The 25,428-nt window shown below is 40.3% G+C and overlaps 1 protein-coding gene across 2 annotated transcripts in view; it reads left to right on the forward strand.

Moving 5' to 3' along the window:
• The window catches only part of clstn2a (calsyntenin 2a), a 195,331-nt gene that overhangs the window by 114,533 nt on the left and 55,370 nt on the right, over positions 1 to 25,428 (forward strand). For both annotated transcript variants that reach the window (XM_028592720.1, XM_028592721.1), the window contains 3 exons: positions 12,842 to 13,037; positions 19,009 to 19,120; positions 19,349 to 19,445. In XM_028592720.1, coding sequence (XP_028448521.1) covers positions 12,842 to 13,037; positions 19,009 to 19,120; positions 19,349 to 19,445 — 405 coding nt within the window. The remainder of the gene's footprint in view (positions 1 to 12,841; positions 13,038 to 19,008; positions 19,121 to 19,348; positions 19,446 to 25,428) is intronic.

Consider the following 25,428-nt stretch of genomic DNA (forward strand, 5'->3'; position numbering starts at 1 on the left):
TCACTTAGGAGAGGAGATGTGTGATTCAGTTGGAATGATAATGACAGATAATGCTAGCTATGAAAAGGTTGACTAGGAGAGCAGATTGACTTCAGAGAATGTTCAAAGTAGTAGTAGGGAATTTCATAAGCTCTCACTGAAAATTACAAATGTTGCTGCAGGCAAGAAGCTAGACCTGATACGGACAAATATTTTTTTTATTTCTCATGCAATATTGTCTAAATGTTCTTTAGGGGGAGTTGACTGCTGGGCATTACCAAGGGGGGGGTTCTTTTACCCCCCCCCCCCCCCTCACACACACACACACACAGAAATGCCTGTTTTTAAGCCAACATAGTTTTAATAACTTTTGAATTCTTACTACCCGACCATACTATATAACTCAATGTTGTGCTTTAATATAACAGAGGACCTTTATGTTAACTTTAGTCCCTCCCAAATTGATAATTTTGTAGACGGTGCTACGGCCTGCCTACGGATGACTTTAGACTCTGTTGCTCCCCTCAAAAAGAAGATGACGAAGCAAAGGAAACTAGCCCCTTGGTATAACTCCCAAACTCGCAAATTAAAACAAATCTCGCGAAAACTTGAAAGTAAATGGCGTTCCACCAAACTGGAAGAATCTCGTTTAGGAAGGCACGACAGTCTGAAAACCTATAGGAAGACCCTCAGAAATGCCAGATCAGTCTATTACTCGTCATTAATAGAAGAAAATAGTGTTACCCATGGTTAACACTTCATTACTAGATATTATCAATATGTCTTTATTAACAGGTTATGTACCACAGTCATTTAAAGTAGCTGTGATAAAACCTCTTCTGAAAAAACCCACCCTCGATACTGAGGTCTTAGCCAACTATAGACCTATATCTATATCTAACTGCTTCAGACAAAGGACTTGTCTCCGTACTTGTCTTACTAGATCTTAGTGCTGCAATCAACAATATTGACCATCGTGGTCTAGTGGTCCAGTGGTCCAGTGACACTGGACCATCCTCCAGTGTCACCATTAGGTTAGTCTGAATCAACGGAAGTGCATTTCCAGGATAAAGCCTGCTCTGTGTGTTGCCGTTCTCAAAATCCCTTTGCTTCCGGAAACCACAACAAACTTCAAGCTACATGCTGAAAATGACAAGTTTTAAAGAAAACTTGGATTATGCAACAAGAACCTGCTTGGTTCTTCCTGTGAATGATTGTAAAGATTTACAAAGAATATATTTACAGCATTTCCTCTCTAACTGGGACATTTTAGGACCGATTGGTGGGATTGCTAACACAGTGAACTAAGATGTGTTAGCATTCAGCTCAAAGCACCACTGTGCCTAAGCACAGCTTCACAGAGCGGGCAGCATGGCTGTAAAATCGTATTTTGGCTTAGATTAGTAGAATGAGATGTTCAAATTAGGAAAACAAAGTAAACAAAATAGATGAATGGTGTCCATTCACTGATTATATAATATTTGCATACTCCAATAATGGGTAATTTCTCTTACTGACTGACTTTGAGCTAGCATAGGAAGAGAGGTTTTATATCAAATTTGATATAGTAGTACACATCCTTTCTCAGACATACGACTACCAACCTTACAGTGTGCTTTTTCCTCCTTTACATATGACTTTAGAACAGTGTGACCCTGGCCAATATGCCACCCTTTCTCTTTTGTGTGTGGATTTTTATATGCTGTATATACACACGCACATATGCATGTGTGTTTGTGAGAAGTGAACTGTCAGCTATGGCAAACAGTGGGTTCCTAGGAACAGAGTAGGAGCGGAGGAAGGTGAGAAAGAGGGTAGAAACAACAGTGGGTGAGGCGTGTCAGGGGTAAGGGAGGGCAAGGTTGAGCAGTGCATCTGAATGTTGATGTTAAGAGTGGAATAATTGCTTACCGCTGTAAAATCTGCAACAGAGGAAGTGAGAAAGAACATGGGGCGGAGAAGGTGAGAAAGAGGAGGGAAGGCAAACGGAGAGACCCAAGAGGTTGATGGTGATATTTAAACCTGCATTATTTATCTCAGACACAGTAGTTACTGTATCTCTCTACACCCTTCCTCCTTTATCTCCCCTGCAGTTTCTCCTCTCAATCACTTTTTAACCCACTTCTTTGTATCTCTTTGACCTCTTCTGTACTACAATGTCAGTGGTATACCCCACAGTGCTAATTTTCTTTTTTCCGTATTTGGGTAAGGGCTTCCCTATCGTCATACTGGCTTACATACTGGCTTACATACTAGCTTATCGTCATACAGCCCTGGCTCTGATTCTGATTTCACTCTGATTTTATTTTTTTTAAATCATCATCACAATATCAACTGGCGCAATAAACACACCGCGAAAGGCTGGGACATATCGCACAAGACACTCAGAGATTTATCTTATCGGTAGAAAACTGCCCTTTAAAATGTAACTGTCATTCTGTCTTTTAGTGGTGCCTTTTTATATTCAATTCCATGTTCAATAAAACGTGTTTAAATTCAACAAGCAGTTTGTTGTATTTAAGCAGGATGCTAAGAGTAGCAGAAATGCAGAACTGAGCACACTTTAATATCTGTTTATTTGTCGCAAGTGATATCGTTATATATATTCAACAATATTATCGCATATTTTCCTCATATCGTGCAGCCCTAGAGAAAAACTAGGCTTGCTTTGTGGTCCAACGTTTGATGTACTCTGCCAGACGCCCCACACATCATTCGCACAATTTCCCGCTTAACTTGATAAACAACGTCCTGCCTGCATTTACCTTTTTCTGTTTACATATTTTCACAGGAGAAATGTGTGGTTCAGCACCTAGCTGAAAGCGTGTTCTTTTGCAGTCTGTCATGACACTCAAATCCATGATCTTTTACTCACAAATAGCCTCTCCTAAACTATTCATTGCTGTGTCTGACTTCACTCCTTCGTCTCGGTTTTGAACTCTTCAGCCAAAAGGCTTCTCGGAGCTCTCCGCTTTAGCATTTAAATCACACAACTACATCTTCACTCACTTCAATTAACAGGCAACACTGACAGCCACAGTTCATCAGATGAATTCTAATCCCATAACTTCAGATGCTGCAATTAACACTAATTGCATAGCAGACCACCAAATCCCCCAGCAGAATGAAAGTGTATTGTCTGCGATATTGAATTCTCTCCATTCCTATATTGTGTTGTCCAAGGTATCAGCGGTCCTGGTTGAATAGATAACCTGAAGTGTGTGTTTGTGTGTGTGTGTGTGTGTGTGTGTGTGTGTGTGTGTGTGTGTGTGTGTGTGTGTTTTAAGTGTGTGTTAAGTGTGTGTGCTTTCTGTCTGTGTGAGCTGTTGATTTGTCACCCTGAGGTCAAGTGGAAAGTGCGACAATCTCCCAAATGCAATTAGGAAGTGGCCGGCTATTTGAAGGAGCCCAGCGAGACTGTGATGAATTGCCCCTGCGTGTCTCTCTTTAACTGACTGTGAGTCTGCTGTGACTGCGCTGGTCAACAAATGCATATAACCGTGCACACACAAACACACCGCATTGTGTGAATGCTAGCCTGTTCATTGCATTTTAGAATGCCAAACAGACCCTCAAGAAATTGGTAGAGATGGTTTTTTTTCTATACACTCAGGCTTAATTTTTCTGGAAGGGGAAATAGATGCTGGTGTTTGACAAAATTCAGTCATTGGACAACATTTCACGAGGTATTACCTGTTCTACCTCGATTATGAGATCTATAAATGTTTAGAATGCTGCCTATAGGCCATCTTTGATTTATTTTTATGTGCACACTTGGGTGTCTGTGTAAAGAAGTTCTTTCATTCAATACTGTATTTGTTATTTAAAGAGGCATTCAGGCTACTGAATGTGGGTGCACATGCTACACTTTAAACGGATCATTTCATGTACTGTAGTCATGTAGGGAATTGTTTTTTCCCATTCAATACTGACCTTTACTTGTTACGTCATGACTTTTTATTCAGTTACCTTTACTTCTTGCAATGTGTGTCTCTTTTTTACTTTTGTAAAGTAGTGGAGTCAAGCTTTGAGTTTAGATTGAAAAAGCCATATGTCAGGAAGTGACAAATCTACAAAGGCGCCACAGACATGACAATCGCACTCTGCCTGGTGCTTAGTGTCCTCATCGTGTCCTCACCAAAAACCTTGAGACAGTACAGAGAAAATCCCATTAAGCCAAAAGGAGAAAGGCTTAGTGGAAGGCCAGGAACCCTTTGTTTTCATCCTCCTCTTCCACCCTCACTCATACAAAACTAGAACTGCAGAAGTAGAAGGACATTTTTCTGATATTCCGCCACTGTGATTCATTTTTACATTTAGAATCACTGCAAGGTTAAGAACAAGTGTATCATAAAGTAGATGTACTTTCCATTATGCCCATTATATGCAGATACACCTACTTACAGTGTCTAACTTGGATACAAAAATGGACATTGTGCTACTCATATTAGTTTTGATGTTATATATACTAGGGCTGGGCGATATGGTTGAAAACTGTATCACGATATAAGTTTTTCATATCGGTCGATATCGATAATTATTGATATTTTTTATGACCTATTTAAAATAAGGACCAGGAGAAAAATATATTAAATTTAAACATTTTTATTTTAAACTTAACCCTGCTCTGATTATAATCCCCTCAGTTATAAAAGCAGAAATGTCAACACAACCATGGAAAACACTCAAATAATTCAAATGTAAACAAGTCTAAAATTACAATGAACACTTAACAATTATCTCTTAACATTAAGGTGCAAAATTAAAGAATAAGTAAGAAATGCTTAATAAAGTGTCATAAAATAGTGCAAAGTGTTAGCTAAATATAAGAAACCTGAGAAGGAACTATTTTCTGCAGGTTTAGTGCTAGGTTGGTAACCTGGCTTCTGGACAGTGCCCAGCATGTCTGCCTCCGTTATTTCTTTGTAGCGTTTAGTAAGGCGCTGACTCTCCATGGCGGTCTGCTGCTTGTGCCGTGTTGCAGCTGCAGATGTTGTTGGACGTTGCTGGCGAATACGGCTGTGCTCCAAAGTGTGAGCGCGGCTAAAGTGGTAAAACAAGTTTGTGGTCGCACCAGTGTTGGTGGGGACGACGGTCTGATTTTTTATTGGTCTGACTACGGTCAGACTTATAAAATCCCCAAAACTGCCATACTGACTTTTCCTGTTTTATACTGTCTATGGTTTTATCAACGATTTCCTCGCTCGCTGCGGCACTCACTTTCCACTCCACGCCGGTTCTGTTATTGAAGAACACGAGACAGCGATGTGGCGCAACTAAACTTGATACTGTTACATGATTGGCTGTTAGAGTGTCACTCCCCACGTTGCTAGGTTGCCAGAGAGTGAGGGCCTTTGTTCATGCAACCAAACTTGATTCACAAACTCTGGTTTCTTCTGATTCGAACGTTTTATCGACCGCATTTTCTATTGATATTGATTATGTGTCTATCGCGATACATATCGTTATCGTTTTATCGCCCAGCCCTAATATATACTAAATATTTTTAATTATTACCATTCAAAACCAAAATCGCAAATTACACTTGCATAATATTATGCCTGCATACACTAACACATAATCAACTATACAAACAAATCACGCCCTATTGCCGAAAGAACAAAGTAACATTTGTTTTTCTCTCAAAGATTAGCATTATGGGGTGCCTGGGTAGCTCACCTGGTAGAGCATACGCCCATATAAAGAGGCTTCGTCCTTGACGCAGGAGCCGTGGGTTAAACTCTGACCTGCGGTCCTTTGCTGCATGTCATTCCCCCTCTCTCTCCCCTTTCAAGTCTAAGCTGTCCTGTCGGAAATAAAAGCCTAAAATGCCCAAAAAAACATCTTAAAGATTAGCATTATGCAGTTTAAACCCCATTATGCAGTTTTTTCTATAAAGTACCCGGATTACAGTTTTATGAACACACATTACAATTCATTACTTCAGTGAATTGACTTTGCATACAGTCCGAAGACTAATACACAAATAATTGATTTAACTACAGTATATACGTAGACAAATTCAGTCAGGCTGGAAGAAGTTTTGAAGCTTTTAGGAAGTTGGTTCTCCAGTTTAAACTTTTTCTTCCGAGAAGTTAGCCAGGACAGCTGGAGTGATGGAAGCTCCAGAGCAGGAAAAGACTTAACGCATAACCCTTGCTTGCTCAGTCATACACAGCCATGTGCAACATTAGCCACTAGGGTATTTAGAGCGAGGTGCTTCTTCATGATGGAAATATCTTAGGTCTACAATCAAATGACAAACAGATTGAACCTGAAAAACAAAAGAAACTCACCAGGTGCCATTTTAGACTGCACATTTCTAAATATATTTTTGAATGTATTAAAAAAAAAAAAAAAAAGACTTGTTGGGGATCTTTTTTTTTTCTTTTTAACTTTTAGCATGAAAGAACACAGAGCAAAGCAAAAGATGAGTCAATCAAATCTCATTAAAACCTCAGACGCTGTAATGAAGCCCTTTACCCTCAAAATAACTTTTATCCATAGTGTGTATTTCTGGAGCTCAATGTGCATGACGGTATGTGTTTGCATTGATGTGTGTGTGTGTGTGTGGGTGTGGGTGTGTGGGTGTGTGTGGCTGTGGGTCAGTAGTGGGATGAAGTGTAATCCAGTGATTAATTAAACGAGAGGAGCAGGGGTGAGTGTGAGCAGTAGAGTGGAGGAATCAGGGCTTAAAACCGCCTGATATTCTGTCTGCTTAGCTTTAATCAAGGTCTTACACACACACACACACACACACACACACACACACACACACACACACACACACACACACACACACACACACACACCCCAGATGGAGTCGCACCAGTATTTGATTAAGAAGAGGAATTAACATGATTGAATTTCCTCTTTCTCTGTTGAGTTTTGACTGAGAAGGAGGGTTCACTAGAGGCTTTCAGTGTTTCGAAAGTGACTTCCTAAATGTTGCTGTGCAGGTCACAGTCAGGATGCGAGGTGATAAATCACGTTGTTAACTGCAAAAAATCTAAAGAAGACAGATGTTTCCTTTTTATAGGTCACTAATTGGTGAAATATTAGCTTGTCACTCCAGATCGAAATCCAAGGCTTCATTCCACGCCCTAATTTGTTTCCGCTCATGTTGCCCGAGGGTCACATTATTGGACAGCATGACACATTCTTTCATTTTCATGCTGACGATACACAATTGTACCTCTCCTTTAGCCCAAAGGACTTTAAGCAGCCTGTCTATTTTACATAATAGTCTTCTTGGCATCGGAGAGGGGGGGAATCACCCAAAACCTCCAGTGAAGAATAAAAACAGCAATTTTTGTCTTTTCCTGGTTTTAAAGGCTGCATTACAGTAAAGTGATGTCATTTTCTGAATTTACCAGACTGTTGGAACTGTTGTATTCAATTAAATTTTATTTATAGTATCAAATCATAACTAGTTATCTCGAGACACTTTACAGATAGAGTAGGTCTAGACCACGCTGTATAATTTCCAAAGCACCAACAATTCCAGTAATTTCCCCAAGAGCAAGCATTAGCAGTGGCTATTGCGACAGTGGCGAGGAAAAACTCCCTTTTAGGAAGAAACCTCGGCAGACCCAGACTCTTGATAGGCGGTGTCTGACGGTGCCGGTTGGGGGTGTGATGAACAGTGGCAATAATAGTCATAATAAAGATAATGGAACAGTGACTACAATGGTAGTAGTCGTAGTTCATGTCATAGCCGGGCACAGCAGGGCGTGACGGGATGTAGCGTGGGGCACCAGAACATGGGTGGATGCAGTGGATGCGGCAGGACAGAGCAGGATGCAGCCGGACATTGCAGAGAATCACAGAGCTATGCTCTGCGAAGAAGAAACATAAGGACTCCGGGGAGTGAACTCCCCAGAGCTAGGTTAGTAACAAGCATTTCTGGGACAAGGATGCATACAAAAGGAAACAAATGAAAACAGAGATGAGAGAGCAGCTCAGTGTGTCATAGGAAGGAAGGAACTTTCCCGGCAGTCTAGAATTATGAAAGGAACTTCCCCGGCAGTCTAGAATTATAAAAGCATAACTACCCACTTATCCACATTACTGATGATTATTTATCAAAAATCTCATGCCGAGGTATTTGGTTAAAAATATTGTGATATTTGATTTTCTCCATATTGCCCAGCCCTAGCATGTTTGTGTCATTCTAGTTAGTGGTCATAGTGTGGACCTTTTTGCATGGTGTTGCTAGGATTCTTTGTCACACCCTGTTGAGATTACTATAGGCCTAATGGTTTACCTGCAGGTTATTCATCGCCACAGTATCATGACCGATGTGCTGCTGCCAGACTCCTATCTTACATTACATACTTTGCCATTTGTACACTAGTTCACATTACATTTTGGTCCTGATTATGAAATGACTGAGAAGGTTTGCACGACAGAGCTCCAACATGATGCCAGTCTTAGTCACAGGTCTGAAGAATAACCTTAGCAAAGTATTGGTTTGTGATTGCTGGTGTACTGAGGCGCTTTAATGGAGTACAGCCCTCGTTAATGTTGGTAGCAATAGCACTGCATGTGCTAATAATGTGGTGTTAACGCCTGCTGTGAAAAAGATGTCTTATGAGACCGGTTGATTCCATTGGTGTTGATTAGTCACTGGAAAAAAGACTTTCATCATAACCTGTATTTTATTGTTCTGTCTAATTCAAATGATGTATTCAGAGTTCATTTTAGCCTTTCTTTTTTTTTTTTTTGAGCTTTGTAAATAAACCAATACTAAACAGAGACAAAACCTGTCTTATGATCTCACTGATGATTGAATAAGGATGATTTGATATGTTTGTCTAATTTTGTACATGTTGAAAGTTGGTTTCTTCTTGATAACTACTTGAGTTGTTTAAATGTGATTAAATGCTATGAACAATATAGTACGGTATATGAGCCACCACAGCCAACCATTTGTGAATATTCATTATTAAAGACAACTAATGCATCGGTTTTCTCAACAGAAAAAGAAACTGATCTATTTAGAGAACATGTGAGTAAAACAGCAGAAGTAAAGTCAGTGTAGGAATCCTGTCTTCATTTGGAGCATATTGGTAATATTATTACTCTTTTTGGCAGTATTTATTCATTTTTTATGACATGAAAATTGTGAGAGAAATGCCAAGTGCCTAAAAAGTTTTTTTTTTTTATTAAACTTGAATCAATACAAACACAAAAGTGAGAGTAATCTCAACAACCAAGTAATACAAATTAAAGTATACCAAGAGGCACGTCAAAATATCTATAAAAATGGGCTTCAGGAAAATACGTAAAGTTGATTCAGCCAGTTGGACTTAGATTTGAGATTAAATCCTTATTCTAAACGTTTGCCATAGAACATTCTCTACCCTTTAACAAACAGCCATGTATATTAAAAACAAAGTGTAAGCAATTGATAAAAAACATTATTTTTTTAAACTTGTAAGAAATTAAATGCTCTGTCAACTACTGTGCTTACTGAAGGAATGTGCAAATTAGTTTTTCTGCTCCTTGTGACAACGTGTTAGTTTCAGGAGCATCGTTTTCTCATTAACTGAAGTCATCTTGTCCGTTTCCATTATATTGGCAATTTACCATCCCGTGAAATACATGTTTCCTGACAGCTTGACATTTTCTGTCGATGCAGTTTATGCCGCTCAAGCTTTCTTTGGAGTACCATCTTATTTTAGATGAATGTTATTATTGAACCATTTTTTGCTGACTTTCCACTTCGCTCTCAATCTGCCATGGCAACAGGCCAACTCCCCAAAGCAAGGATCTGTGATATTTACTTTGAAAACGGAACCCTTTTCCCTCATGACGTATAGGCCAAGAGGTTAGACTTCACTTAATCCATACACCACAACGGAGTGACATTATAGTGTTCCCTCTGGTTGGGGCTGTTGAGGAGCAAAAAGTGGCAGGAAGCGTATATGTGTGTGCGTTAAGTTCACATTTGCTGACGCAGTAGGAATTAGTCTGAAATCTGTCATCTCCATTTACGTATTCATTGGCACATCACATTCCTCCTCCTCATCTCTCTCTCTCCCTCCTCTTCTGTTGCTCACTCTATTTTTCGTCCACTCCATGACTCAGTTACATTCTCCTGCAAATATGTAATCCAGAAAAAAAAAATGAAATTGCCACAACAGATGGAGCGGGAAATGGATTTGCATCCAACCCCAAACTGTTAAGTGGAAGTACCTTTTCCTACTACCCACCACTAAGTCAAGGTTTATGTACAGTATAAACGCTGCAGCAGTAAATTATAATCACTGGTATTTTCAAACCAGATTCCGCTCCCTTTGGTCCCATCTAAGGCCATATTTGCTCAGTTTGTGTGTACAGTATGTGCAGGCAGGATTTACGCTGTGCTTATCGCTTTTCTCTCATACCACCTGCTGTGTTTAATGTTGTTTTTCTATGCATACACATCACGTACCACAGCCGTGTTGGGGACCTTTTCATCTCGATAACGCCTTAAAGGGGCCAATACCATGGCCAGGCAAAGTTGAAAATTGGTTGGGGATCAAACCTTGAAGCCCACTGTGCTTGGCAGCATCATTATTTCACAACGAGGGGGTGTGAAAAGTTGAATCAGGTTAAAAGGAAGCCAGAGAGAAAAAATAAGCCTGTGCGCATGACAGTGGGATATGAAGACGAGAGGAGCAGAAGTGGAACAAAGCCAGTGGCGAAAGGGAACTTTGTCTTTGTCAGTGGGGTGTGAGCCTGCAAGCAGAATTCCCAGAGCTAGGAAGCTTCTTTATTTTTTTTTTTTTGCCGCTGTGTCCCACTGTGTTCTGAGAGATATGAGCCAGCACAGGGTCAGAGCTCTGCAGCTTTTTGTTCCCTGTGCAAAGAGATTTCCCAAATCCCTGAAATGAACACTTGTGCAGAGGATAAACTCCACAGATGATTCAAGACTCACAACAAGATCTACTGTACACACAGAAACACACCGTGGGCAAACAAAATGCACTCGTTGCGTATGGTAGTGCGCTCTGCGGACACAACAAATTTCATCTTTTGTTGAGCTGGCACAGTTTGACACATATCAGAAATTAGTTTTCTCTTCACTAAACCCCAGGAGCTGTATGCTGCGTTTTTGTGAGCAGTTCATGCTGACAAAGATCTTTGTGTCCAGAAATGGGACTAAAATTGAAAGAAAATGTCAGCAGTGTGTATTGTTAGTTTTTTACTTCATTACCCATGGTTTGATTCTGCTCCAATTATCTGGAAGCAACCGCTGGTTTTGAGGAAATAAAGGAAGAAACAAACAAAGCTAAATGAAAAAGCTATTTCCAACAATGTTGTGAAAGGGGAAAAAAAGTGAATGAAAGAAATCCAGTTATTATAAATGTTTCCCATCCCCGTGTTTTTGTTAAAGCAGTGTCCGTCTGAAACTATAGTAAGTAAGGACTTTGTCCCTTACTCTTAGTGTGCACCCAGAACCTTCATGTCTGTCCATTGATGAGCCACATGCTTAGCAACATTTGCAGCCTGTGTTGGGGAGTTGACACGTTAAAGCCTGTTATGTTTCTTCTTTACAACTCACATGGTTAATTTCTCTTTTTTCTCCGGGATAAATATTCAGGATATTCAAGACGTCAGATTGATACACAAAGTACTTTCATCCTCAAAATTGTCTAAAAAATAAATAAGTGAAAATTTAAACTGCAGGCACTTTTAATTATAATTTAATGTTTACCCTCTCTCTGACTGTCTTCACACGGTTTGTTTTTCTCAGTTTTAATTTGCTCCTGATTCACCAAATGTCATTGGCATATACAGGTTGAAAGTGCTGCCTTCGTGTTTTTGTTAAAACAGTGTCAATCTGAAACTACAGTAAGTAAGAACTTTGTCCCTTATTCTTAGTCTGATAGTTGTTAAGGCTCTGACACACCAACCCGATTATCGACCGTCGGACAGTCTGTTCCGTGTGTTCCGTGCCGTCGGAGGAGGAGGAGCCGTCGGCCTTCATTTGGGCAGTCGGACTCAGTGACCAATTACTGGAAATGACGAGTGAGATGAGCCTAACGGCTCTCAAAATCTGACGAAATTTTTTTAAACTGACCTTTGTTGGTCTGAAATGAAGACAGATTCAGCAACTGCATGGCCTATTTCTTGCTTAAAATGTTTTCAGAAACACGTTTCGGTGATCTATTTTTGTAAAATATGAGATCGTATTCCGAACGAGCTGCCATTATGGTCGGGGAGAAGCCAGCCCCCACGTGACGCGTTTGTCCAATCAGCTGCCGGTTTTAGTTTTTGGGCGACAATACAGATTAGCGCCGCCTGCTGTTATGGAGACGCATTACGTCTCGCGCACGCAAGTCGGCGTCACTTCAGTGTTCCGAGGCACTTTTTGGACCGACGGGAGCTGAACGATCAGTCTGACTTTTCTGCCGACGGTCGGCTGTCGGGTTGGTGCGTCCGAGCCTTTAAGCACCCAGAACCCTCATGTCTGTCCATTGATGAGCCACATGCTGAGCAACATTTGTTAAAGCCTGTTATGTTTCTTCTTTACAACTCACATGGTTAATTTCTCTCTTTCTCTGGGATAAACATTCAGGATATTCAAGACGTCCGACTGATACACAAAGTACTTTCATCCTCAAAATTGTCTAGGAAATAAATAAGTGAAAAGGGCACTAATTATAAGTTGATGTTTATCTCTTACCCTCTCATCACACTGTTTTTGGTTTGTTTTTCTCAGTTTTAATTTGCTCCTGATTCACTAAATGTCATTGGCATATACAGGATGAAAGTGCTGCCTTCATTTTGGCACAAAAGGAGAATAAACAAGTTTTGGTGACACATTCACAAAACATTACATCATTAATGCATCCTTCCTTTGTCTTTTTAGGGGAGATTTGTGCCTTTAAGATCTACGGTCAGGATGCTCCATTCGAGGCAGTGGTGTTGAATCGTACATCGGGAGAGGGAGTCCTGAGGGCCAGTAGCCCAGTGGACTGTGAGAGCCAGAAAGAGTATACCTTCATTATCCAGGCCTACGACTGTGGGTCCGGGCCCAGCGGGGCCGACTGGAAGAAATCCCACAAGTGAGTCAACCATTGTCTTGTTAATGTGCTGTGGGGGTGTATTTAGTTTGGACAGATCCAGTCAAACATGTTTTTCTTTTGTGTTTTTCTGCCTAAACAATGGCTGATGTGAAATGAAAAACAATTAAGATTGTTTAACGTCATTCCCAAATGTCACATTTTTTCACGTTCTGTCCTGGTTTACTGGGAGTGACAGACATAGCACATCAGTAGTCCTGTTTCCATCAACGTATTTTTATGCACATTTTGAAGTATCGCATTAGAAAATGTTGATGGAAACTGCAAAATTCAACAAAAAACTTTTCGAAAAAGAGTTAATGCGCAAAATGGGAGGTGGAAACGGCTTTGCAGAATAAGTTGTGACGTATCCATCAGATGGGGGAAGGATCGGGATGTGGGTCCCATCCAGTGCGCCGTACACTTTTGGCACAAGGTGCGTAGTGGACTTGCGGTGCGCTATATCCTGTGTCTCAGCCATGTCGGGTAAATTGATGAATTGGTTCAACAGCTTAAATTGTATAGCCCTTCACACCACATATACACAGCGGTGAACGGTTGTCTCGGTGACACCAAACCTCTCTGCCACAACCCTGGATTGTGCACAGGTGGCCAACTTGTATAATGCTACCTCTCTCCATTTAGCCAAAGAGCTTGGCATCTAAACTCTTTGATTTAGCAAGCCGGTTTGCAATCTACAACCATGCCTAACGTCAACTTGTGACAAAACTACGCTTTGTGTAGTCTAGTTTATTCGCTCTAAACCAGTTGATGGAAACACTTCTAATTAGCATTTTCTTTTTTTTCCTTTTTTGCGACATTTTAAAAGTTTGCTTAAAATTAGCTTGACAATTAGATGGAAAAATGACTTATGTTACAGTGGCTTTACCAACACTTGACTATCTGACATGTTTGTATCTCTGAAATTTTTTCTTATGCTGTCTTAAAGCTTCGATATGAAAATTCTCATTGTCAGACCCTGTATTAAAGCTGTCAAATACTGGTAATTGTTATTTGTTGTTGATGCTGATCTTGAGCATGATTCACGTGTTAGGCTGTCAATGTAATTCTGATTTAAAGTGGGTGGACAAAGTAACACTATGACACAAAAACAAATATTAACTTCAAAGTTACAAAGGCAGCTGCACAATTTAGTCATTAAGTTAACACAGAGGAACAAACTTTGAAAAAAAACAAACATCCATGCTGTTCTGAGTGAGATACGGGTTTCTGAATGTGTCCTGCCTTAAGTCTCCGGGTGAGCTGTTCAAAATCTGCACGGCTTTCTACGTCACTAACCAAAACGAGGGGCCTAGGGGGCTAACCGTTAGCAAAGTTGGCAAAACACTGCTACAACACACACAAATTCACCCTAATCTACAAAATAAATTGTATAGAACTACTTACATGTCCCTGTTCTGCAGGTATTCCACACAAAGTTGTAAGTGCGCCCTCGTTTAGAAGAAGTCTCCCGGCTAATCCTGCCTTGTACAGGGCAGGCTGAAGTTGCAGAAACAGCTAGCTAGCTCATGTAATCCTTACCTAGCTACTGTGCATGTGCGACTGACAACAAAGATGTTACAGAAGTTGCGAGGTCTCACTCTGTAGCTAAAACAGAGACCTGACACAGGGTGAAAGGAGGAGCAATGCAGTACTGCAAAAATATGGTGTTTTTTGAAAATTAAACCATGTAAACCTATTCTGATACAATCTCAAATTACAATTATGAACCTGAAAATTAGCATAATATGGCCACTTTAAACATGGCTAAAACTTAAAATAATGAGGTAAATGTATTTTAGAGAAATCCCCGTGAGCTAAAACATTCAGATTTCCAACTGTTCTGCGTGCCAGTTTCAACAGTTTTTTCTACTCTGTGTTACGCAACTCCAAGCCGGTCTTCTAGGATTGGTCATCTGCTCCAGGTGGACAAGACTGGAGCGTTGCTGTTTTTTAAGCTACTGCAGTGTTAACATTGTCCCATGTAGCTACATGCTAACGGCAGTAAAAGATGTAATCTTGTCTGCCAATGTTGTTAAATTCTCCCTAAATCTGGGTCACGTTACTCCTGAAACATTTCCGGTTATGTTGTATTTGGTTTGCGATTTTGGACTGTAGAAAATGCTGCTATATTCTATTAGTGTCCACTGCTAACAACAGTAGCTGCATGCTAACGCCAGATAGCTGTAATCTTGGCGGCCAATGTTGGTAATTTCTCCCCAATTTCGGGTCACGTTACTGCCGGGACATGTCCGGTTGTGTAGTGTTTGGTTTAGAAGCCTTTATTGGTGTTAAAGAGACAGACGCTCCAACAGAGTGTCTCAGACAGAGGCTGGATATAGGCCATGGGCTGTATAGAAAAAAATTGTTTTTTGAAGATTAAAGCATGTAAACAAGTTCTAGTAGAATCACAAAAGTATGAACTTCAAAATGCTATATAATAGGTCCACTTTAAGACCCTGTTAGATAGAGGACTGGGTTGGACTGTGCAGTGTAAATTGTTTTGAGTTTTTTTCTTGTATGTATGTATGTACAGTGGGGGAAATAAGTATTTGACCCCTTGCTGATTTTGCAGGTTTGCCCACTTACAAAGAATGCAAAAATCTACAATTTTAATCATATGTACATTCTAACAGTGAAAGACAGAATCCCAAAGAAAATTCCAGAAAATCACATCATATGAATTTATTAAAATTGATAACCATCTGATGAGGAAAAACAAGTATTTGACCCCCTGGACAAACAGCATGTTAATATTTTGTAGAAAAGCCATTATTGGCCAGCACAGATGTCAAACGGTTTTTATAGTTGGTGACAAGGTTTGTGCACATTTTGGCAGGGATGTCGGCCCACTCCTCCCTGCAGACAGCCTCCAAATCATTCAGGTTCCGAGGTTGTCGCCTGGCAACTCAAATTTTAAGCTCCTCCAAAGATTTTCAATCGGATTCAGGTCTGGAGACTGGCTAGGCCACTCCAGAACCTTGATGTGCTTCTTCTACACCCATCCTCGACCCATCTTCAGCTCTCTCACTGAGGGAAGGAGATGTCGGTCCAGAATTCCACGATACATGGCCCCGTCCATCCTCCCCTCAATACAATGGAGTTGTCCCGTCCCCTTGGCTGAAAAGCACCCCCAAAGCATGATGTTGCCACCACCATGCTTGACGGTGGGGATGGTGTTATTTGGGTTGTACTCGGTGTTCTTTGCCCTCCAAACACGACGAGTTGAGTTGAGGCCAAAAAGTTCTATTTTGGTCTCATCTGACCACATCACCTTCTTCCAGGCCTCTTCTGAGTCGTCCAGGTGGTGAATGCCGATCTTCATGCGGGCCTGTACATGTTTCTTCTTGAGCAGGGGGACCTTGCGTGCGCTGCAGGATTTCAATCCATGACGGCGTAGTGTGTTACCAACCGTTTCTTTTTTTGTAACTGTGGTCCCAGCTGACTTCAGTTGATTCATCAGTTCCCCCTTGTGGTTTTGGGATGATTCCTCACCGTTCGCATGATCAGGGACACCCCACGAGGCAAGATCTTGTCTGGAGGCCCAGACCGAGGGAGGTTGGCGGTGGTGTGGTGCTTCTTCCATTTCCTGATAACTGCACCGACAGTTGATCTTTTCTCTCCAAGTTGCTTTCCGATTCTCTTGTAGCCCATCCCAGCCTTGTGCAGATCAACAATCTTGTCCCTGATGTCCGTAGAAAGCTCTTTGGTCTTGCCCATGGTGGTGATGTTGGATGCTGGTTGTTTGGGTGTTGACAGGTGTCTTTTATACAGGTAACGAGGTGAGGCAGGTGTATTTGATGTAGATAATTGGTTCGGATTGGGGCTGTGTCTTAAAGAAAGACTAACTGGCTTGTAGGAGCCAGAATACTTGCGGTTTGTCCAGGGGGTCAAATACTTGTTTTTCCTCATCAGATGGTTATCAATTTTAATAAATTCATATGATGTGATTTTCTGGAATTTTCTTTGGGATTCTGTCTTTCACTGTTAGAATGTACATATGACTAAAATTGTAGATTTTTGCATTCTTTGTAAGTGGGCAAACCTGCAAAATCAGCAAGGGGTCAAATACTTATTTCCCCCAATGATACCAAACTTCTACAGTAGTACAAATAGGTTATGCACTCATAAAACGATGGATTGTAAAGTTTGTAAGTACACCAGAAGTTTATGGAAAGAACACTTGCCTGCTGGCTTCTGCTCTCTGCTGTTGTTGTTGCTGTTGCTGCAGGCAGTAAGACGAGTGCTTTGGGACGTCTACAAATTACAACACCGAAAAGAGATACAACAAAAATATTTATTAATTTAACTTATTTTTTTTAAGTGCTGTAGTATAACTAGCAGGAGACAAGTTATAATTGAGTTAAGTTTGGAGACATTACCTTATTTAATCATTAAATTAATAAATATTTTTGTTGTATCTCTTTTCGGTGTTGTAATTTGTAGACGGCCATAAGCACTCAGTAGCAACAGCAGCAGAGACGAGAAGCCAACAGGCAAGTGTTATTTACATAAACTTCTGGTATACTTACAAACTTTCCAATCCATCGTTTTATGAATGCATAACCTATTTGTACTAGTGTAGAAGTTTGGTATCATTTCGGGCATTATTAATGGGGTCATTTAGGAGATACAAACCTGGGTCCATTAGCCCCTGTGCTAAGCTATTCAGCTGATAACGCTACTCTACACTAACTCTCCCAATGTTCGACCCAGCTGAAAAAAGCTTCTGGGGGGGTGTTTGGCTCGAGGTCATGGTGCAAAGGACCTTAGGGTGAAATTACTCCGAACCATGACTTTAATGTTTCTTTTCGGAATTTACTACAAAAATAAACTTTAATATTTTACCCTCACAGATCAAAGTTATGAGGAAAAATAACTTTAATCTATAAGAGGATATTGACTTCGCAGTTTCTAGGTTCTCTTCTTTCTTTTTTTATTTTCTCTTTTCCCCAAGATATCCCAGTAAGGCAGCAGCGACAGCTGAGACTTGCAGTTCTGCTCTCAGAATACATCCCCCTAATGGCCCATCAATATCATGTGTGTCCGTATGTGTGTGCAGCAGTGCTATGTGAATGAGATTGACGGACAGGCAGAATGGCATGGACAGCAGCAAATCAAACCCTCTGGTCCTTCAGTCAGAGACAAGGAGCTGGGAAAATAAGCTGCTGCAGGCTTGGGACTGAAAGGAAGGAGAGAGAGAAATGTATCAGCTCAGGGATCTGTGATGAATTTCACGAGTGGATGATGAATGACGTGTGTGTGTGTGTGTGTGTGTGTGATTATCGCTGCATGACATTTTAAAAAGGCCTCATTAAGCTAATGTCATTAATTAGCCAGATGTGCTTCTCCAGATACACTGCAAGTAGTTGTCAGAGAAGGTCACCAGTAAAAATAAATTTCATGATATGATCTGAATTATCGCTTCATTTATATACTTTGGTTGCATAAATGTTATCAGAATGCATAACCGCAGTCCCTTCCAGCAGGTGGGATTCTGTGTTTATGTGTGTGCTTGCATCAGAAGGAGATAGTGAAAGATAAAGGTAGAGAAAAAAAAACAGAACCTTGAATAGGAAACAATCTGGCTTTGCAAGATCTGCTGCAGATGAGCGTGTGTCAGTAGACAAGCCCGTTCAATAAAAGTTCGATTCACATTAAATCGTAATTGTAACCCATTTCAAAAAGACATACCAATAAACAACACCTTATGTGAGGTATCTTTTAATCACTCTTCTCAATGCTGTTTTTCTATTAATCTATTTTCCCTATGAGCATAGGAACTGTTTTCCTCCCACTGTCTGTTAATCGTCTCTAATGACTTAAAGAGATTTTAATTTCTCTCCTCTCTCCCCTCCTCCATACATCTCTTCTTTCCCTGTCTTTTACTTTTCTCAATCAATCATTTCCACTCCACTTTCTTTGCATCCTACCCTCCCTGCTCCCTCTTTCTTAATTCCTTCCTTCGTCTCAGGGCGGTGGTTCACATCCAGGTGGATGACGTCAATGAGTTCTGCCCCGTGTTTCGGGAGCCCCTTTACAAGGCATCAGTAACAGAGGGCAAAATCTACGACAGCATTTTGCAGGTATTTATATATTGTATTTTTAAGTTATTATATGATATTATTTAATTTAGTTAGTTGCATCTTTGTTTTATTGTAAGAATCAACCAGACCGATAACTGTGCAGGTTAAGTTGGTTTAACTAAGCTGCAAAAAAATGTAGTTTAAAAGTGTGGAAAATTGTGACTGTCTATAGTCTATAGTGTTTTTGAAGAACTGGGAGGAAACGTCTTCTCATGTTTCATGTTGCAGGTGGAAGCTTGGGACCAAGACTGTTCCCCCCAGTACAGCCAGATCTGTAACTATGAGATCGTCACTGCAGGGACGCCATTTGCCATTGACCGCAATGGTAAGTGTGTGTGTGTTTGAGTCTGGTTTGGCTGACAGAGAGACTGGACCATAGTTTTAAACACTGATGTGATAAGGTGTGAAGTGTGTGTGTGTGTGTGTGTGTGTGTGTGTGTGTGAGAGAGTGAGAGAGAGTGAGAGAGAGAGAGTGAGTGAAGGATTGCAAACTTTATTAACACAGTTGTGATGTTACAACTATACTATAGTATTGGTAGAAAGAGCCACTACTGTGCAGTCATTCCCCGGCTGCAATGCTGGTGTAGAGACGTGACGCAGGTGCGGAAGACCCGCACTAAAATGTAAGGTTTCAGACAGACAGACAGAGGGTCCTACAGACAGTAGGAGAATAATAATAATATTGTGTTTTGAACATGTTCTAGTAGAAACCAAAAAAAAATGTATGACCTTTTAAAATGAGCAAATTATGGGACCTTTAAATTGAATTACATTAAAGGGCCATTATTCATGTGACACACAAAATTGTACAGCAGATCATCTTTAAGAGTGAACTTTGAAACGCTGCTTTTAAGCCAACATTGAAGAGAAGTCTTGAAAGTGCTCAGAAAAATATCTAAATCTGCAGCTACTAAATGGACCTTTTGGTGAGATTGTTGTCTCAACTGAAACAAAATATGTGGTGAAGGCTGTTATTTTAAGGATCATTTACATTACAACTTCTCGCTTGGGTTAAAACTCATTTGAACCGCACTCAATTTCAAATAAACTAATAGCGGTTCTGCTCTTGCCTCCCTTGGCAAACAGCATGGTAAATATCTTGATGGAAGCAAAAATCCATTATTCGGCTACATGTTCTTACGATGATCTCGGTCATCCGAACCACATATGAACATGAACAGGTCTCTAAAGACAGACATGATAGACCAATGCTGAGACGAGATAAAGGGATCAAACAGTGAATAGAAACCAACTTTGTGTAAAGAAAAAATACTATTGAGGTTAATTTTTAAGTATAGGTTTGTAAGTGCTGGAAGATGAAAAGATTTTATAAAACCACAAACTGCTTTAAAACTACTGCACCGGCCTTCTTTTTATGGATGTACACCAAACCACAGATAATGTGAATACACTTCTAGGCATACAGAATGAAAAGGGAAAAGCAAGCAGACAGCGGTGGCTGAATCCTCTTTTTATTGCAATAATGTCGTGATCTGTGAAGTAGCTTTTTCATCAGTGCATGTCTCCAAAGTTACTCGAAATAGATTCATCTTCAGTTTCGACAGCTTGTTTTTCTTGTTTTTTTTTTTGTTCATTCGTGGCTTAACACCAGCCCTAGTCGACTGGTGTGGAGTCTTTTATTCCTGATTGAGAACTATTCTGAGCATATCATGCCTATATAAAATTTCAGCTTTGGGATTTGCGCTGCCTTCTTTCAGCGCATCCACATCCACACTGCGGTGATCTGAGTGCAGCGTAATCCAAACTGAAGTGAGACCGGAGGGATTTGTGTGTGTATATGTGTGATTTGAATTTTACCAATAGATGACAGAAGCGCACATTACTTTCTTAACTGTGCCTCTTTCTTTCTCTCTCAGGATCATATTTATTATTTTGTCTCGCAGGGCTGCCATCTCTCTCGCATTGACCCTGACACTTGCGTAAATCGTGAAGCTGTGTGAAATGTTTTCAGTGTGTCAGTCTCCAACACGCCTGTTAATATGCAGGAGAAGCTGTGCAGAATAATGAATCAAAATTACACGATTGATGTGCACATACGCACGGGGGTTCTGTGCTTATTTTACAACTGTCTGATGCTGGTTGCACGCAATGTAACCAGCGGATCTGCTGTTTGTAATTGTGGCACGACCGTGACATCATCACTGCAGTTAGAGACTGCAGATGGAACAGACACCTGCTGCATTAAAATTGCTGTAATAACAATTGACATAAGTACACATATTTCCTATAGAAAATATCAAAAAGCATAAAAACCATATAAACCAGCAAACAGAATTCATTGAGTTAGTGGTTTCAAGTTAATTTCTTTAGTGAAATCAGGGTAATTAGTCAGCATCATTTAGGCTAGGGGTAGTCTATATCCACGACGTTCCACTTTCGGGATTGTTCAGGTGCCGCAAGAAATTCCGCCGGATGTCCCTCATTTCGGCTTCCTTCATTTTAAACTCCAGTGGAACTGCTCCTCAGATCTCTGCAGGGTAAATCCAGACAGCTAGCTAGACTATCTTTCCAATCTGAGTTTTCTGTTGCACGACTAAAACAACTTTTGAACGTACACGTGTTCCACCCAAACAAGTTCCTTCCCGAGGCTATTTCGCTCCGTGCGGCCCAAGACGATTGTGATTGGTTTAAAGAAATGCCAATAAATCAGAGTATCCCAGAATTCTATGTGGACTAGCCGGACCCTCCTCCGTGGCGCTGTGGAGGAAGGTCTGGCAATGCGAAACTATGCTAGGGGTGGGACAAAATATTGATACGTCCTTCTTTGTGTGATACAATAATTGATACGCTGACGCCAAATATCGATATTTTAATTAATAAAATAAGGGGCTCTAAGTAGATTTCCCTGCTTCCAGCAAGGTGGCGCTCAACACATGAATGAGGGAAAGTTGAACATAAGTTAAAGCTATAGTGTGTAGTTTCTGTTGCTCCCATGATGAATTCTAAGCAATGACAACAAAACTGTCAGCGCCGTCCTTGAGTTTCTGCACGGGAAAGTCACTGGACGACACAATCTTCTGAACATAGTCATACTGAGAAATACAGAGGGAGTTGTGTGGAGCTGATAGTCTTGATTAGCTTTGTAGCAACTCATTTGGCAATGGCTTGAATGTAACGGATGTTCATTGATATCAAAACGTTATGCACTAAAGCTTTAACTAGCCCAAGGGGAAGAGGTTTTCAACAGGATGGCAGACAGCAGTTTGAGGAAAATAACAGATGCCCCAGCCACGTTTAAGTCCAAAGTCTGGACCCATAGTTTCTGTCATTTGCAGAACTGTTTTCTAACAGTTTGAGCTTGCAGTCCTTCATTTTGTTGTCATAGTTAGAACGATATCGTGATGTATCATTATAGGATTGTCTAGCAATATATTGATTATCGCAGAATTGCTGTATGGTGACATTATCGGTATTGTAAGTCATGTATCGTGTATTGTATCATGAGGTACCCTGTGATTCCCACATCACAATTCAGGCTGAATTGTGTCTGAGAGGTTGGCAAGTATGCTGATCAGACTTAATTATTCATCATGATCATGACCATATTTTTTGATTTGGCTTTTTATCTATACATGCTTTAAAACTGAATTTGGCTGCTGATGGTTTCAACAAATTCCTTATTGGTTGAGGAGTAGTGACCCCAGACGCCTGCGGTGGGTAATGTCACAGAAGGACTATTCATGAAATGCATCGACTTCACAGAGACCGAATCTCACTCCAAACTGAATTGAAAAGTTGGCAGCCCACGTCTCATTGCTTTTTGAGTTTAACCTCCTGGTCTTTTTCTCACTGTATTTTACAGTAGTCTGGCTCATTTGGTATCCTCCCAGGCACAATAATATCGTCTGGGAGAAACTCCAAGACACGGGGCATTGTTTACACCTACTTTATAGGTAATTTTGTGCACTAAGGGAAAGTGCAAGATAAAATCTAGAAGTAAATGGGCTGTTCTGCAGTATGTGTCAGTGATTCAAGTCAGTTGAAACAAAAACAGACAGTGAATTAAGAATGGATCAATTAAATTCAATTTTTTTTGTTTAAAAAAAGAAATGTAGTCAACCAAGGGTTAGATGTGGTTGTTTGTACACTGTTTACAGTCAAATTGAGCTCCAATAAACATTTCTTTGCTATGATTTGATTATTAAAATATATTTTTTTTTTTACTACAACTGTATTTCCTTGTGCAACAAATGAACCTTGAAGATATACTGTAAGTTAACTTTGCCTACATCCAAATTAGTTTAAAATCAGCCTTATACAATATATGCAGGGTTGGTCGTATTGGTAAAATATGATCCTTTAGCTTTTTATTCTCTTAGATTGCTGACATTGAGTTCAGGATGCGAGATTCATTCTCGCACATCCTCTGCATATTTACTACAAGGAGGGTAAAGTGAGCAGCTCATGTTTTTGGAACACAATTTAATGAATACATTGTTAGGATAGATCGACTACTGCTGACCCAGATAGACTTAATTAGCTGCATTTGTGTTTACATATTTCTGGTTTGAGTTTTTGTGAATTAAGAAAATGTTTGTATGTTTGTATCGCCAGTACCAGTAACCAATGTTCTCTGATGCCATGAGTGAGATGTCTCACTGTAGGCGAAAATTCATCAGGGTGATATTTCAAAATTTTGAAATATCTCTGGTTTCACAAGCTGAGTAATCCAAGTGGATGCCATACTGTAGATCCCCAGACAGGATGATGTTAGATGTTGCCTGCTAACCAAGAAGCAATAGATTGAAATATCACCTTACTTGCTGTTGGAAAAAGTGGCGTGTGATTGATATGCAGCACCTTAACTGTTACTGTTGTTCACACCAGCTGTGGATCTAATGGCTACTGTAGAAGATGTTTAAAGGAACTGTCTGACTCGAACCTGCTCACCTTTCTTCCTCTGACATTTCAAGATCAGCTCTTCTCGTTTCTGTACTGCTGTGCTCTGAACTGATTTCTTCTGTGCTCACTGCACCCCCTCTCCTCTGGCCTCCCCTCTCTTTTCCTCTCTTCTGCTCTCCTCTGCTTTCCGACAGCAATCAGACTGACAGCCTGTTTGGTACAGCCAAGCCTCCAGATTAAACAACAAAAATAACTTCAGATGTTCTCATACGTCCAGAGAATGACAGACGCAAAACATCGTTGACAAACTTAAGAATATAACACTGTTTTGAAGCCAACTGTTTGTCTTGAGGAACATCTGTATGATCCGTCTCCCATATAAATAATGTGTTCAGTCATCAATTGGAACATACATGAGTCCTGTTTTCTGTCTGCTTTGATGCTCTTCGAGATGTACTGTACAGCATTAGTTGCAACCAGCGGCTCACTCTGTAGTTGTTATTGTAGGACACACAGCAATAAAGACTATGAACGTCACTGCTGCATTCTTAACATGAAGCTCCGTCACTTGAACATACTGTAGGATGGTTGCAACCAGTCTTCCTGGGGTGTGGCCCCTAGTAAAACAATTTAGCCCGTTTTTATTATTTTTTGTGCTTGCTGGTCTCCTCAAAACATGTTAAACTACACACTTTTACAGTTTTCACAACTGCGTTTATTGGACTGTAAAAATAGACTGTAATTTTATATAGCGCTTTTTTAGTCTTAACTACTACTCAAAACGCTTTCCTCATGAAACTGCAGGGCCAAGGATCGAACCGCCAACTAGGGCTGGGCGATATGGAGAAAATCAAATATCACGATATTTTTGACTAAATACCTCTATCGATACCGCAACGATATTGTAGTGTTGACTATTGGTGCTTTGACAAAATATTTACACAATGAGATTTGTGATAAATAATCATCAGTAATGTGGATATAATGACAAAGTGGGTAAAGGCAAATAATAGAACAGCTAGAACAGTCTGGTAAGTTCAGAAAATGACATCACTTTACTGTAATGCAGCCTTTAAAACCAGGAAAAGACAACACTTATGTCATATTACGATATCCAAAATCTAAGACGCTATCTAGTCTCATATCCCAATATTGATATAATATCGATATATTGCCCAGCTCTACCGCCAACACAGTAACAAAACAGTAAACCAACATATCTCCGGCTAGAACTTAATCTTTAAACACAAATTGAAACACAGCCTGAAATGAGCTGTTGTATAAATTCACTTCAATCAGAGAAATGCAAAATATTGCAGTACTATTACAGTTAATCAGTTACTGCAAGTGTTTGTCTTTTAGAAAACTGCACTGTAGTCTCTCTTTCTCTCTCTCTCTTATATCGCTCGGTCTCTCGGTTTGTTTGTGTTTCTTTTGACAAATAT

This window comes from Perca flavescens, chromosome 12, assembly GCF_004354835.1.
Source record: "Perca flavescens isolate YP-PL-M2 chromosome 12, PFLA_1.0, whole genome shotgun sequence".
NCBI classification, from domain to species: Eukaryota; Metazoa; Chordata; class Actinopteri; order Perciformes; family Percidae; genus Perca; species Perca flavescens.